At 33.7% G+C, this 14,047-nt stretch overlaps 1 protein-coding gene and 1 long non-coding RNA gene across 11 annotated transcripts in view; one reads left to right on the forward strand and one right to left on the reverse strand.

Annotated features, from left to right (window-relative positions):
* LOC123547119 (nuclear hormone receptor HR96-like) overlaps positions 1-7,536 on the forward strand; it is a 277,908-nt gene extending 270,372 nt beyond the window's left edge. For 9 of the 10 annotated variants that reach the window (XM_045333954.2, XM_045333955.2, XM_045333950.2 and 6 more), the window contains 2 exons: positions 3,062-3,234; positions 4,557-7,536. In XM_045333954.2, the coding sequence (XP_045189889.1) occupies positions 3,062-3,234; positions 4,557-5,418 (1,035 nt within the window). In that variant the 3' untranslated portion in view covers positions 5,419-7,536. The remainder of the gene's footprint in view (positions 1-3,061; positions 3,235-4,556) is intronic. The other variant, XM_045333943.2, reaches the window with a different exon arrangement.
* A 2,016-nt stretch (positions 7,537-9,552) lies between these two features.
* Positions 9,553-10,329, reverse strand: LOC128559516 (uncharacterized). Its single transcript, XR_008372427.1, has 2 exons — positions 9,964-10,329; positions 9,553-9,902 (listed from the first exon to the last, which is right to left on the reverse strand). It is a non-coding gene; the product is annotated as an uncharacterized LOC128559516 (long non-coding RNA).
* Between the last annotated feature and the right edge of the window lie 3,718 nt (positions 10,330-14,047).

Raw genomic sequence — 14,047 nt, forward strand, 5'->3', positions numbered from 1 at the left:
TTTGGTCCATTCAAGACGATACCTAACTTTTTAAAAAATTTATATACATAATGATACATTGGCAAAAAGAGGAAAAATGAAGAGCAGTAGAGCATTTACTGTATCTCATTTCTTTTTTAACTTTTGTGAGGGATTTTGACATTTTAGACTTTTGCCTTAGTCAAAGATGGTATCTTTTCAGGTTATGGATGGATGTTTAAAAATAAAAGGACTTTTTTTTTTTAGTAAATGAAGACAATAGTGTCAGCATAGTTTTGTATGCTTTGGTTTGCTATATAACAGTTAGTTTGTTTATTAAAGTGTTCTACAAATCCCTGTGGTTAACCAGAGGTGGAAAAAATAAGGAAACCATATCAACATGTGGTTTTCTAATATACAAAATTTATTCATGCTTAACTCCCATTATATACAATATCGGAGAGAAACGCACCGAATGAACCCTGGTATAAGATAACCATCACGCTCATGTATACAAAAGCCGTGCAATGATTTATACACGCAGAACACACAAGGTTGTTTTTTGGGGGGAAACTGAAGGAAAAGTTTTAAAATACCTTTACGATATGATAATTGTTGATGTTTTTACTATGTTACTTGTTTTTGTTTGCAATTAAGTTTCATGTCGAAAATGTAAAACACCGCCTTTATTGTTATGAATATACTTGACATGTATTTAATGCTGGCCATTACATTGTAATTACTCATAACCCGAAAGTTTTTGTAATACTTCTTTTGTGACGTTCGGAACAGGTTGTAAGGGGTTTTTGCTTCGAAACTAGAGGGAAACATTTTGCACAAAAGTGGATTGTTTTGTCTTTTTTGTTATTTAGCTCTTTCTTGTTCCATTCGGTAAATATATTTCTAACTTAGCTAATTTGTTCATTGAAAATAGATGGTTGTTAGAGATTCATGAGTGTATTGAGTTTGCTCCCTTGGGGAACTCCAGTGCTGACATTTATCTATGTGGTGCCACAACTTAAGATAGTTTTTATGCTGCCTGTTGCCAAAGTTGGAATAATTTATTGCTTTTATTATTGTCAATATGTTGGTTGGTCTGTTGGTCAGTACACTATTTGGTTTCCAATCAGTAAGAAGAGATTGCTTGCTGTCACAATAACAAAACTTAATATGGTCAGTGAATAACCTCTATTGTTTCTGGGATCAGTAGGTCAAAGGTCAAGGTCATAGTGACCATGAAACTGAAAAAGAATGCTTTGGTCCCACTAAGTCATCAAACTTCGTAGGATGATTGCCTGTGGTTGGCAGATGACCCTTATCAGTTTGGGGGTCAGTAGGTCAAAGGTCAAGGTCACAGTGACCTCTTGACTGAAAATGGGTCAGACCAATTTGTGGGGCGCACAAATTTTACAAACAGCTCTTGTTTATTTTGTTTTTGCACATATGTTCAGTTTCTTTTATCTGTAGATATTTGCAATTGTACATACATACATGTACATGCAACAAATGGTCAGCATATGGTGTAACTTTTAAAATGCAGAAAGGGATGTTCCCAAAGATGCTTCACTGTTGTATTTACTACCATTTTTTTTATTTCCCTAAGTTTTAGGTTACAGTTATATACATTTATGATAGATAAAGAAAATTGTACATCAATCTAATATGAATATTTGATGGATGAAACCTTCGTGGGGACATGCATGTTAAGTGTTTGTTGATTTCAATTTAGAGTGTGTCCTAGTAGCGGACTCCAGGTAGCTTTGTGGAGGTTATCGATTCCCAATTTACCGAACGCCGGAATTGAATTGAAAATTGATCAATTGAGATGGATCACGGGATACGAATAATTCCCACTTTAATGAAAATGTATCTGTGCTAATGCCGTTGAAGCCGATTTAAAAACATGGAAAGAAAAATAATTATCAGAAGTTCCAGAAACTGATTGGATATGTACTGGTGATCATATTGAACGGTTTGATTGCAGGCTTCCTGACGATATAATTGCAGATTGTCGCAAGTGTCGCCGCGCACAGAGAAACAAAAGTGGCTGATTACGGCTTTGAATATGAAATTTGATTGAATTCGGTTAGTTCAGGTATCTAAGCGATGATGAGAAGTGCTGTTCTGGTTTATTATTTATAAGGGCTTGTAGGCAGTAGAATAATTTGCCATTCTGCTAAAATGCGGCAGTAATTGAATTTGATGATTGATACCCTGGGTCGGTTTCATGATCCAATGATCAGGATGGTCAGAGAGAGGCAGAAGTAGTAATCAAATAATCTCCATTTTATTTCAGAAATTTTTATAGTATTTGTGGGTGGTTATTTTTGTATTCATCCCAAGTTCCATTAAATAAATTAAAACGAATGTTTTTCCCCTCGCCTGACACAGTTTCTCTGATAAAATGATTGAGGATTTAAGATTTTTTTTTATTGATTACATCTTTTTTTTTTGTAAGTTTATTTGTTTGCTGAAGCTGAATTGTGTATCTGTTTTCAATGAATTGCTTTTCTCTGTGTGGTATTTTGAGGAGTGTTTTGCATGACTCATGTAATATTGTACTTCAATAACTTATATTACCATATGTATGGAAAAAACATCCTTGCTGTAGGAAGATTAAGTCCAAAGGAAGTCATTTGAAGTTTTAACACATCAGTGAACTAACTTATTTATTACACTATGACTTATAGCTGGTTTGCAATAAAAACCTCTCATTGTCCTTGACCTTTGCAAAGTTTGCTTCTTGGCTATCAGGACAGGTCAGCTCATAGAACAACTCTTGTTATTAACCCTTACCATGCTGGACATGATTGATTTCTGCCTTTGCGACCAGTGTAGATCATGATCAGTCTATACAGTCTGATCATGATCTGCACTGTTTGCCATTCAGTTAGTATCTTTTTCGGATAGCACCCCTTTTAAACAGTTAATGGTACTGTCCAAATTGAAAGATGGATAAGTTCATTATAGAAATTTAGCAGGGTAATGGTTAAAACTTAAGAAGAAAAAAACAGCCCTCAGGTCAACATAATTATGTGGAAACTTGAGAGAAAAGTATCAAAGTATGAGTAATTATTCAGATCATGTGATTGTCTATTTTCAGGACTACTTTAAGTGCCCTTATGAAGAGAAATGTAAAATGGACGTGTCAAATAGGAGGTTCTGCAAGAGGTGTCGGTTAAGGAAATGTTTTGAGATAGGAATGCGGAAAGAATACATCCTGACAGAAGAAGAAAAGATGAGAAAGAAACAACGAATTGACGACAACAGGTATGGGTAAGATCTCAATCCAATGTTTTATTACAATTTTATTGTTTTGCACATTTCTAGAATGTTATGACTTTTCTGTTTATTGTTTGCTGTGCATGTTACTCTTTGGTGACCTTCTATGGTTGATTGGGTTGGCAACTGCCTTCAGATCATTAGCCTTACTCATCATTAGCCTTACTCATTTGGCTTATCGGGATGACTTATTTTATGATCTGATATTTTATAATTGTCATCCCTCTAATGAACGGAGACAGTGACAGTCAAAAGTTATCATGCTGTCCCGAAACGTCCTGTTATTTGGACTATCAGATCATATGCTCAGAATCTCTGTTTCTTTGAAATTCTGCATTGTTTTATGTGAGGTTGCAGCTATCAGGCTCGGGTCAATGGTTTTGGTGATTCTACCCAGGCACTGAGCCATTAAATCCAGCATTGCGGGTTAATGGTTCTGCCTTGTCATTTAAATGGCACGGCTGGTTAACAGTCTGTTGCTTCTGCCAGGTCACTTGGCCTCCACCACTATATCTGATACTGCCAGTTTACAGGTTGATGGTTCTACCAAGTTGCCTACAGTGCCACCAACATTAAACCTGAAAAGTGTGTAATATGACCTAAATTTTGTTAAGACTTAAAAATGCAACATCAAAATGTTTAATATTTTGTAGACGGAAGAGCACTGTTTATTTATGACTTCTAACAGACAGTTACGTTTTCTTTCTGAAATTTGATTTACAGTCAGATTTTAGGTTTTCATATCCTATTTGAAATAAAATTGTCACTTCAGTGCAAAAATATTTGAACTGGCAAACACAGAGGCAAAATAAGTTTGTGATTAAAGGGAGATAACTGTTATTGTTACATTAGGAAGATATGCTTGGATTATGCTCTTGTTTCGTTGTGAAATTTTTCTTGACATGACATTTTGTAAAAATTAATTCTAAAATGTAGATTTCAAGGCTGTTCTAAAGGAAGTATTTAGCTTGTAGCATTTTTTGTTTGCAAATAAATATGTTACACAAGGTGATTTTTTTTTTTTACTTTCCAAAAATACCCTATTGCATTATGTGCTGGAAAATTTGCAAAAATGTGATTCACAAATGTATTTCTATGAGAACTGTCAGTATCTGCTGATTCTAAAGAACAAAAAAACTAGCTTGTACTGAAGGTGAAGTATTCAGCTTTTAACGTCTTGAATCATGAATTATTTTTCTAATATGTATGCAATTTCACAGATATTTTATTGTCAGACTTTGTTGTTTTTTTTTTTTATCAAAATGGCAATATGGTGATGTGTGTTCTTTTCGTTAAATTCTGGTTTTACATTTCAGACGGATGCGAGATCTCGAGAAGAAAATGTCACAGTCTGGAGTTGTCACATCATCATCAACACAGAAGCTCCGCCCACTCGAACCAGCAGAGGAAGCTGTCATTGGTGAAATCGTACAAGCGTACCGTGCATCGCTGTCTATACCCATCGAGTCAAAGGTGCCAAGAGATAATGCCAATTTTGCCGCGCTAGTTAATATTGCTGAAGTCAGTGTACGTAGGGTAGTTGATATGGCCAAAAAATTAAAAGCCTTTAAGGCTCTTTCACAGACTGATCAGATTGGTTTACTGAAGGGAGGAAGTATAGAATTGCTCATTCTTAGATCTGTTATTTCATTTGATAAAGAAAACAATTATTTTCTAGATCCTTATGACAAGGATTCGTTAGCCATGTCAGCTGATCAGCTTAGGGAGGGCATCGAGAAACCAGGCGTTGATGTTGGCGGTTTGCCAGGATTCAGTCAAGCCGGTGGACTATTTGACGAGCATATGAAATTTGTCAAATCTTTGGCAATAGACTTAAAAGCCGACGAGACCGTGTTGATATTACTGCTAATGTTATCACTGTTCTCGCCCGATCGTCCCTGTGTGCAGGATAAGGTGTACATTTCTGCAGAGCAGGATAAGTATGCCCTGTTACTTCAGCGGTACCTTGAATCCAAGTACCCCAGTCATGTAGTTCGTAGCATCTACCCAAAGCTTTTAATGAAGCTCACTGATATTCGCAACTTGAACGAGGAACATTCACAGGTTTTGTTGAAACTGAATCCGGAAGGCATTCAGCCCCTAATGAAGGAAGTGATGGATTTACACCTGAAAAAATCGGAAACGGACAGTGATTCATCGTCAGTTGCATCGCCATAGAGACAGTTTAGATATAAAGAAAGTCTTATAATCGTAAATGTGCCTATTTTTTGGAGGCAACCTGAAGGACTAGGAAAAATCTTGTTTTTTGAGTTGGACATTTCAGAAAAGTTGTTTCTTGAAAATTGTCTTTGCCATCAAACTTACAGGGATATAGTTTATCAGTTGTGTGATTTGAAATATCATGCCGACTGCGATATTGTTGCTTGTTTAAATAAGCCCGCCAGTTATTTTTGCTCCTATTGCCATGAAATGTTTTCTGTTGATTCGCTGTAGAAAGTGATAAAAAAAAAAAAAGGTGATAAAGAATTACGTCCATATAGAATTTATTTGTACAGCCTCAATTCTGCTATTACCTCAGCGACAGGATGTTTTAGATGTTGTACGCATAAATGAATTTTGCCATATATACTAATAATATGAAACAGAGATCTCGGAACGATGGTTACATTATTATATAGGGAAGGGTGTTGTTGTGTTAAATGGGAGAGGCCTGTTTAAAAGTTGTTGATGTTTTGTGGTAATATGTGAGAAAAAAAAAGACTTTCTGTGTAGTTTTATAGAATCCGGTGAAATAAATATTGTAATATCGGGGATATAATTCTGTTATAAATGTATTTCTGTAGTGAAAGATACTATTTAATGAAATCATCATGTGTTACTAATGAGACGAAACCAGTCCCGTATAAATTCCCTTCCACCGAATTTAGCCAACAAACCTGAAATGGACTTAATTATATGGCTAATCTTTCAGGCTAGTTCTTTGCTAGTAGCATCTTGTTAAAGAATAAATGGTAAATGATTCAGAAAAATAGATATTTCTTTTTTCTCAACCTGTTAATATAGTACAAGGATATGGCATTTTTTATTGAAGAAAAAGCTTGTTATAGATTTGGCTTGCCGTTATATAAAAGACCACTTTTAACAATCTACTTATCAATGACTGAAGACTGAATTGTACTGTCTTCATCTAGAGTTAGTATGGGCTAAAAAGCAAGATGTATATATTTCATTCTGCTCAAGTTTGCCCTACCTATTTAGACTTGAATGGGGGGTTTTATTGTGTAAGCTAAATTCAGTGTGAAGTCTGTTTGTTCCTCATTAATAAGACACAGGTATAGAGGTGGAAAACCATTTTGAAACTAAGGAAAAGATGCCAATGTATTTGATACAGGAGAACAAGTATATGCACGCAACTGTAAGCAAACTGAGATTTTTTAAATACTTCCTAGGTTTTATGTCTGGTTAAGGACTATTGTAACTAAACAGATGTTTGAGGAAAAGAGGTGTAAGTGCCTACAAATGAAGGAAAACATTTAGTCCTCTTTGGCCCACAAGTCGTAAATTTATTTAGCAGGATTTGTCTTCTGGATTTTTTGCTGTTGTTTTTTTTTTAAATATATATAAAGCTGAGTTATAGAAATTCTGCTGTTTAATATATTCAGTCATCTTACAGAATTTTTATGAACATTTACGGTGTATGACTGTAGATTGTACACATTATTTGCCCATATTTATTATGGATGATGAAAGAGGTCCTTGTTTCTGCTGTACATATGTCTGTTAATTGATACTTTATTCTTTGCTTGTTTCTTTAAGAGTTCTCTTCAACTGTTATAATTTTTTTTTTCTTCTTTTCTCTGTTATTTCTGTTTAATTTATGTTATTTAAACCTTGTTAAAGATACTATAAAAGTTTTTAAGCTTGATTTTTATTAATTGTTTAGATAATAAAATTATCTAAGTTACCATTCTTATCTATAGATAGATCAATTTTTTAATGAAGCTTTCAGAAATTTGACAAGTCTCCTTTAAGACCATTTTTTTGTCCAGTTTCAACTAGGCAGCTAAAATTCTCTTCGATTATTGGTCCTAATTTGTCCTCTCATATAACAAAACCTCTTGAGTGTAGGTATCTCTTTACAACGACATTTGTTTTCTTAATTGACCAGTTTTTTAGTAAACTCTCCTTGTTTATACAAAAGAAAAGTACAGATGTTTGTTTCAGGGGATTTGTCGAATTTCTGAGGATTTTTGAGAGATGAAGATTTTCATGATAAGATATATGCAGAATTGAATATTGTTTATAAAACGCTTTTGAATATATTGTTATATTATTCTTCTTATTTTGTCTTTTGAAACTTCCTTGTGCAGAATATATTATTTAGCAGAGCTGTAAAAATCATGTACAAATGATATCTGAAGGAGCTAGTTACTAATTTCGGCATTTTTGTTGAGGAATAATGTGCGACTTGTTAAAAACATAACACATCTTTCCCCAAAACATTAATATATAACATGCATGTTCAACCTCAGACGAAAAAAAAAATGCCTTATTTGTTAATATATGTTGATGTTATCATTTTTAGAATAATTTTTGTCAGTATGACTGCCTTATGAAATGAGCAGTACTGCTCGATTAAGATTTTAGAATAATAAGTTATTTAACTGTATATCTCAAATTTTTAAAATCTTAATTCCGAGAGACTGTTTTGTTAAACCCGTTTCCTCAAAATACTGTTTTCAAAATAACAATAGTGCCTTTTTGATTGTCGCCAGAAATAGGTCATTAGAAAATGTCAAACAAAATTGTTAATCAATTTTAAAGCATAGATCTTGTAGGTTTATTATTTACGGCACTGCTGATCTTTCTCTACAGAACCTTGAAAGTAATGTGTGAGGGTATTTTTTTCTAATACATGCACAGGCTTTCGTATTTCTTGCCTAGGAAATAACAAAATTGTGCAAACAAGATGGAATGTCATGTGCACGACTTAGCAAAATATATTTTCTAATGTCACATTCAGGCTTTTGTATTTCTAAGAATTATACGCTGATAACTTTGTTTTGCTCAGGTAACCTACTTTTTTTGATATTAATGATGTAATTCCCTTCTCTAAGTTGCTCGAAAAACTTCTGCACTACACACGGTGAAAATTTACGTTAGTATACTATTCTATATGATAAAGTATGCTGTTTGAATCATAAAAATAAATGCTGTTGCAGAAAATAAATAGTTAAAGACAGCTCTTTTGTTCAGTAAAACTAGTGTTTTTGAAAGCTGTTAATTTTGTTTTTCTCTCTCTGCATAAAGAAACTGCCTTTTAAATGCAGTGGGCTCAATGTTTTGTGATGATGCAACATAATCAGGGTTTCAGTACGTCACTGGAGAGTCGGTTAGAATTACCCCAGTGACAATTTAATTTTGATGGCGATGTATACTTACTTTACTGTAGATGAAAATTTAGCCGAGTCATCTCTTTTAATTTTTTTGTTTAAAAAAAAAAAAAAGAGTATGAATTGCAACACTCACATTTTCAGCGATTTAGTAAATTCTGATGTTATACTCGTCTGTGTTGTCCAAAAACAAGATGTTAATTTTTTTTGACACAGCATTTAGCGCCAGAGGGACTAGACAACTTTCTTGTAATTGAAGCTTGAGACACATGTCAACCCACCCACCCAACGACCGTATGATGTAACATTCACATGTGTAAATAGGCTGTTACAAAAAATTTAGATTTAAGTATTTGTTAAAGCTTTTTCTTCTTTGTTTACATATTATTTGGGGCAGAACTTCCAATGATACAGAAAGGTCAAATTTCCACACGCAAAATTCTGGAATTATTCACCATGTAGGAAAAATAATATGTGCATTGTCTAAAACCACATGTGGAATATTTTTCCAGAGACTTTTCATAGGTAGGAAGGGATTTTAGATATGAATAAGGATTTTGGTATGGTTAAGTAGCAAGCTTTTTTGCAAGTCTTTGCTCATAGACAGGTCTACACTTGTTCAAAGAACTAATAATACATTTTATAGCTCTTTGACTTGTTTGAGGCTAATTTTTGTTCTCTGTAAGAGGTAGTACAGTTATGTACATCATGGAAATCAAAGCAGGACAATACTGGCATAAGTAAAATATACATGTTACATGATTTTTTTGTTATTGTTTTGTTGAATTAGGGCAGCAATTATTTTGACCTGTTCACCCCTGTAGACCAGATTGGTAGAGTCCTTGGTATGATATAGTAGAGCCCATTTTCACAAGTATAGGGTGTGAAGGGGTTAAAATGATGTCATTTCTTCTCTTGTATATACATCAAATTCTTTTTTATTTTTTACAGTATTTGCATTATATAGATAAAGTCCTTTTTATAGGCAAAGATAGAATTAAGTTTCAAAAACTTTCGAAATTATGAGACGGTAAGAAATTTTTATTTATTTATGCCTTTAAAATTTTATTATTAAATGGATAAAAAATGAAGGGATTCTATCTGATGTGAATATAAGAGAAGTTTGAAATTTAAAAAAAAAAATTAGAAATCAATGTTTTGTGATCATTTGTGTATCACCATGTATCAGAGCTATAGAACATACAGTCGAAGCTATGTACAGAGATCACCTGACTATAAGACCACATAATTTCATGTGCGATTGAAACATTTGATGTTTATCCCTTATCATGGTCGACAGGATTGATTCTGCCTTTGCGGCCAGTGCAGGTCATGATCAGTCTTCACATCCGTGCACTCTGATCATGACCTGCACTGTTCGCCATTCAGTTGGTATCTTTTTTGGTCAACACCCCTTTTAACCGTTAATGGTACGGTCCAAATTATAAGATGGACAAGTTCATTATAGAAATTTAGCCGGGTAAGGGATATCAACCGCTTCTTGATTCTCTCTCAGTGGCTTGTCTCTTTAGACATGTTTAGACTGTATGTGATTACCATATAAGGCCATGTCACCTTTATACATGTGTGTGGGTGAAAAAAAAACATCATTTTATCAGAGGATTTTTACCCTGGTGTAATTTCATGCACATTTTTCACACAAAAAAAAAATCATAAAAAGTATGAAATTCAGATTGAATTGCTGAAGAAATATGCTGAGATTTTTTTTAAAAAGACCACATTTGTTACTAGAAAAATTCTTTGCCATGTTTCATGTTGTATCGTAAAAATATAAAACAATAGTAATTTGATCAGATTACTAGCATTTAAGAAAAAAGGCTTCATATTTCAGATAATTAGTGAAGTTGTATTTTGAGAAAGGGCTACAGATTATATATATATATATGTATATTTGGGTAAGCTTTTGTGATTTTCATCCAAGTATTTGTGCCATATATTGTTTGTATGGAGAAAATGCAAACTAGAATGCAAAATTAATAAGCCCATTTTTATGAAGTATTGATCTATTTTTTTTTATAAACTTTTTTATGAACTCTATATTAATTAATAAACTTTGCAACAAAAATGTTGAATTTCAATATTTTGAAATTTTTTTACGAAAGTTTTTATTATTTTAAAAGCTTTCTCGATTGACACCAAGTATTAAGACTTAAAAAAACGTTTTTTGTTGTTTTTTTTCGCTACCACACAAGAAGTTAAAGACTTCACGAGAAACTAAGTGAAAAAAAAAACTGAATACTGGAAAGTTTAAATCTAATAATTAAATTTAAAAAAGGTATATTGCTAAATTTTAAGCAAACAAATTTCTCCTGTCAGTGAGCAAAATTGAAGAATTAAAGAATACAACTGTATTTGCATTCAAAATAATGAAGCAGATATGGTTGGTTTGCACTGGCATAGTTTTATTACAGTGTATATGGTTTGTGTCGGCATACTTTTATTGCTGTATATATGGTAAATTTGAGTCAGCATATTTTCATTGCTGCGTAAAAGGTTAGTCTGTGTAAGCTTTAAGTGTGTAGGCTCTGGTAGAATGATATTGAAAAAATGGCAGCCAGTATGTATGACAATAAATGGCATTTTATAAAATTCCATATTGCATTAAATATTTTTCTTAATATAAAGATATTCTTTAGGAGTTCTCGCCTTGCACTTTCAAGGTTAGACATAAGCATGTAGAAATGTTGAAGGCTTTGTTTAATTCTTCACTCCTTTGAAAAGTGAAAATCTGTGCTGGAAATTCTTTAATGTTATTCTTGTATTTGTAACAATAAGATATTTTCTATCCCCAATCTTTCTAGGTGTATTGTGAACAGCTTCAAGGGAAACTTACACGGTCCTAGGTGAAAAATCAGAGTTTAGAGACCACCCGCCCCAGAAATCTTGCCTCTGATTGGTTGATGCTAAGCTCACTCTTCAAATTGACCAATGGAAATGTTCCGAGAATAGTCTCTAAACTGTGATTCATCACCTTGAAGCCTGATCTTCATATTATGCTAAAACCATGAAAATTTCAAGATAACTTATTTTTAGGATGTTATTTTTTTTACCACCACCTTCCAGATCTGTTAGATTTTTAGTGGGTTTTTTTCTTCTGTTTTAGTCAGTCTTATATGATAATTGTTAACACAGCATAAAATATATTACCAGTATTTTGTTTTTTTCTCAGCAGACAACATGGTAAAATTGCTAGAAACACATTTGCACTAATTGGCCCATACATAAGAGGTTGAATCTGCAGAAGTAATTAGCAAATGTTTTAATTAGCGCTACAATATATTCGTAAAATGTAGCTTACGGCTCCTTTGTAGCACTTCCTATGTAATAATTTTCACTAAAATACAGCTGTTTTCCTCGAACATTTATATTCACCTCAACCATCAGTACAGTTTGTATATCCAGCACAAAATTCTTCACTTTTTTTTTTTTCATTCGCTTTATCGTCAGTGTAATAATATTGTAACTGCCGATAAAAATAGATGCAGAAACAGGATTTTAGCGCTGAATAAACGGTGTGTTAAATTGACACGCCGGCCTTTAACGATTTGCACCACCTTTTTAGCTCACCTGAGCAATGCTCAGGTGAGTTTTTCTGATCGCTCGATGTCCGGCGTCTGTCGTCCGTCGTCTGTCGTCTGTCGTCTGTCAACATTTAGCTTGTGTATGCGATAGAGGCTGTATTTTTCAATTAATCTTCATGAATATTGGTCAGAATGATAACCTTGATAAAATCTAGGCCGAGTTCGAAAATGGGTCATCTTGGGTCAAAAACTAGGTCACTAGGTCAAATCAAAGAAAAACCTTGTGTATACGATAGAGGCTGTATTTTTCATTTAATCTTCATGAATATTGGTCAGAATGATAACTTTGATGAAATCTAGGCCGAGTTCGAAAATGGGTCATCTCGGGTCAAAAACTAGGTCACTAGGTCAAATCAAAGAAAAACCTTGTGTATGCGATAGAGGCGGTATTTTTCAGTTAATCTTCATGAATATTGGTCAGAATGATAACCTTGATGAAATCTAAGCCGAGTTCGAAAATGGGTCATCTCGGGTCAAAAACTAGGTCACTAGGTCAAATAAAAAAAAACCTTGTGTATGCGATAGAGGCTGTATTTTTCAATTGACCTTCATGAATATGGTCAGAATGATAATTTTGATGAAATCTAGGCCGAGTTCGAAAATGGGTCATCTTGGTCAAAAACTAGGTCACTAGGTCAAATCAAAGAAAAACCTTGTGTATGCGATAGAGGCTGTATTTTTCAATTCTTCTTCATGAATTTTGGTCAGAATGATTGCCTTGATGAAATCTAGGCCGAGTTCGAAAATGGGTCATCTCGGTCAAAAACTAGGTCACTAGGTCAAATCAAAGAAAAACCTTGTGTATGCGATAGAGGCGGTATTTTTCAATTGATCTTCATGAATTTTGGTCAGAATGATTACTTTGATGGAATCTAGGCCGAGTTCAAAAATGGGTCATCTGGGGTCAAAAACTAGGTCACTAGGTCATATCACGTAAAAACCTTGTGTATGCGATAGAGGCTGTATTTTTCAATTGATCTTCATGAATTTTGGTCAGAATGATAACCTTGATGAAATTTAGACCAAGTTCGAAAATTGGTCATCTGGGGTCAAAAACTAGGTCACAAGGTCAAATCAAAGAAAAACCTTGTGTATGCAATAGAGGCTGTATTTTTCAACTGATCTTCATGAAATATAGCCAGAATGATTACCTTGATAAAATCTAGGCCGAGTTCAAAAATGGGTCATCTGGGGTCAAAAACTAGGTCACTAGGTCAAATCGAAGAAAAACATTGTGTATGCAATAGAGGATGTATTTTTCAATTGATCTTCATGAAATTTGGTCAGAGTGATTGCCTTGATGAAATCTATTAAATCGATTTTGAATATTGGTTATCTGAGGTCAAAAACTAGGTCACTAGGTCAAATTAAAGAAAAATCTTGTGTATGCGATAGAGACTGTTTTTTTCAATTGATTTTTATGAAATTTGGTCAGGTTGATTGCCTTAATGAAATCTAGGTCGAATTTGAATATGGGTCATCTGAGGTCAAAAACTAGGTCACTTGGTCAAATCAAAGAAAAAACTTCTGTATGTGATAGAGGCTGTATTTTTCAGTTGATCTTCATGAATTTTGGTCAGAATGATTGCCTTGATAAAATCTAGGTCGAGTTTGAACATGGGTCATCTAGGGTCAAAAACTAGGTCATATCTAAGAAAATGCTTGTTTTATCGCAAGAGACCAATTTTTTGGTCCAATCTTAATGAAAATTGGTCAGAATATTTGTTTCCATGAAATCACTAGGTCAAACATGTTTTACACTGTTATGGAGTGTTTCTTAGGTGAGCGACCTAGGGCCATCTTGGCCCTCTTGTCTTAATTATTATATGTATTTTATGTGAGCAGGAAAAC

The sequence above is a fragment of the Mercenaria mercenaria genome, chromosome 9 (genome assembly GCF_021730395.1).
Source record: "Mercenaria mercenaria strain notata chromosome 9, MADL_Memer_1, whole genome shotgun sequence".
Lineage (NCBI taxonomy): Eukaryota > Metazoa > Mollusca > Bivalvia > Venerida > Veneridae > Mercenaria > Mercenaria mercenaria.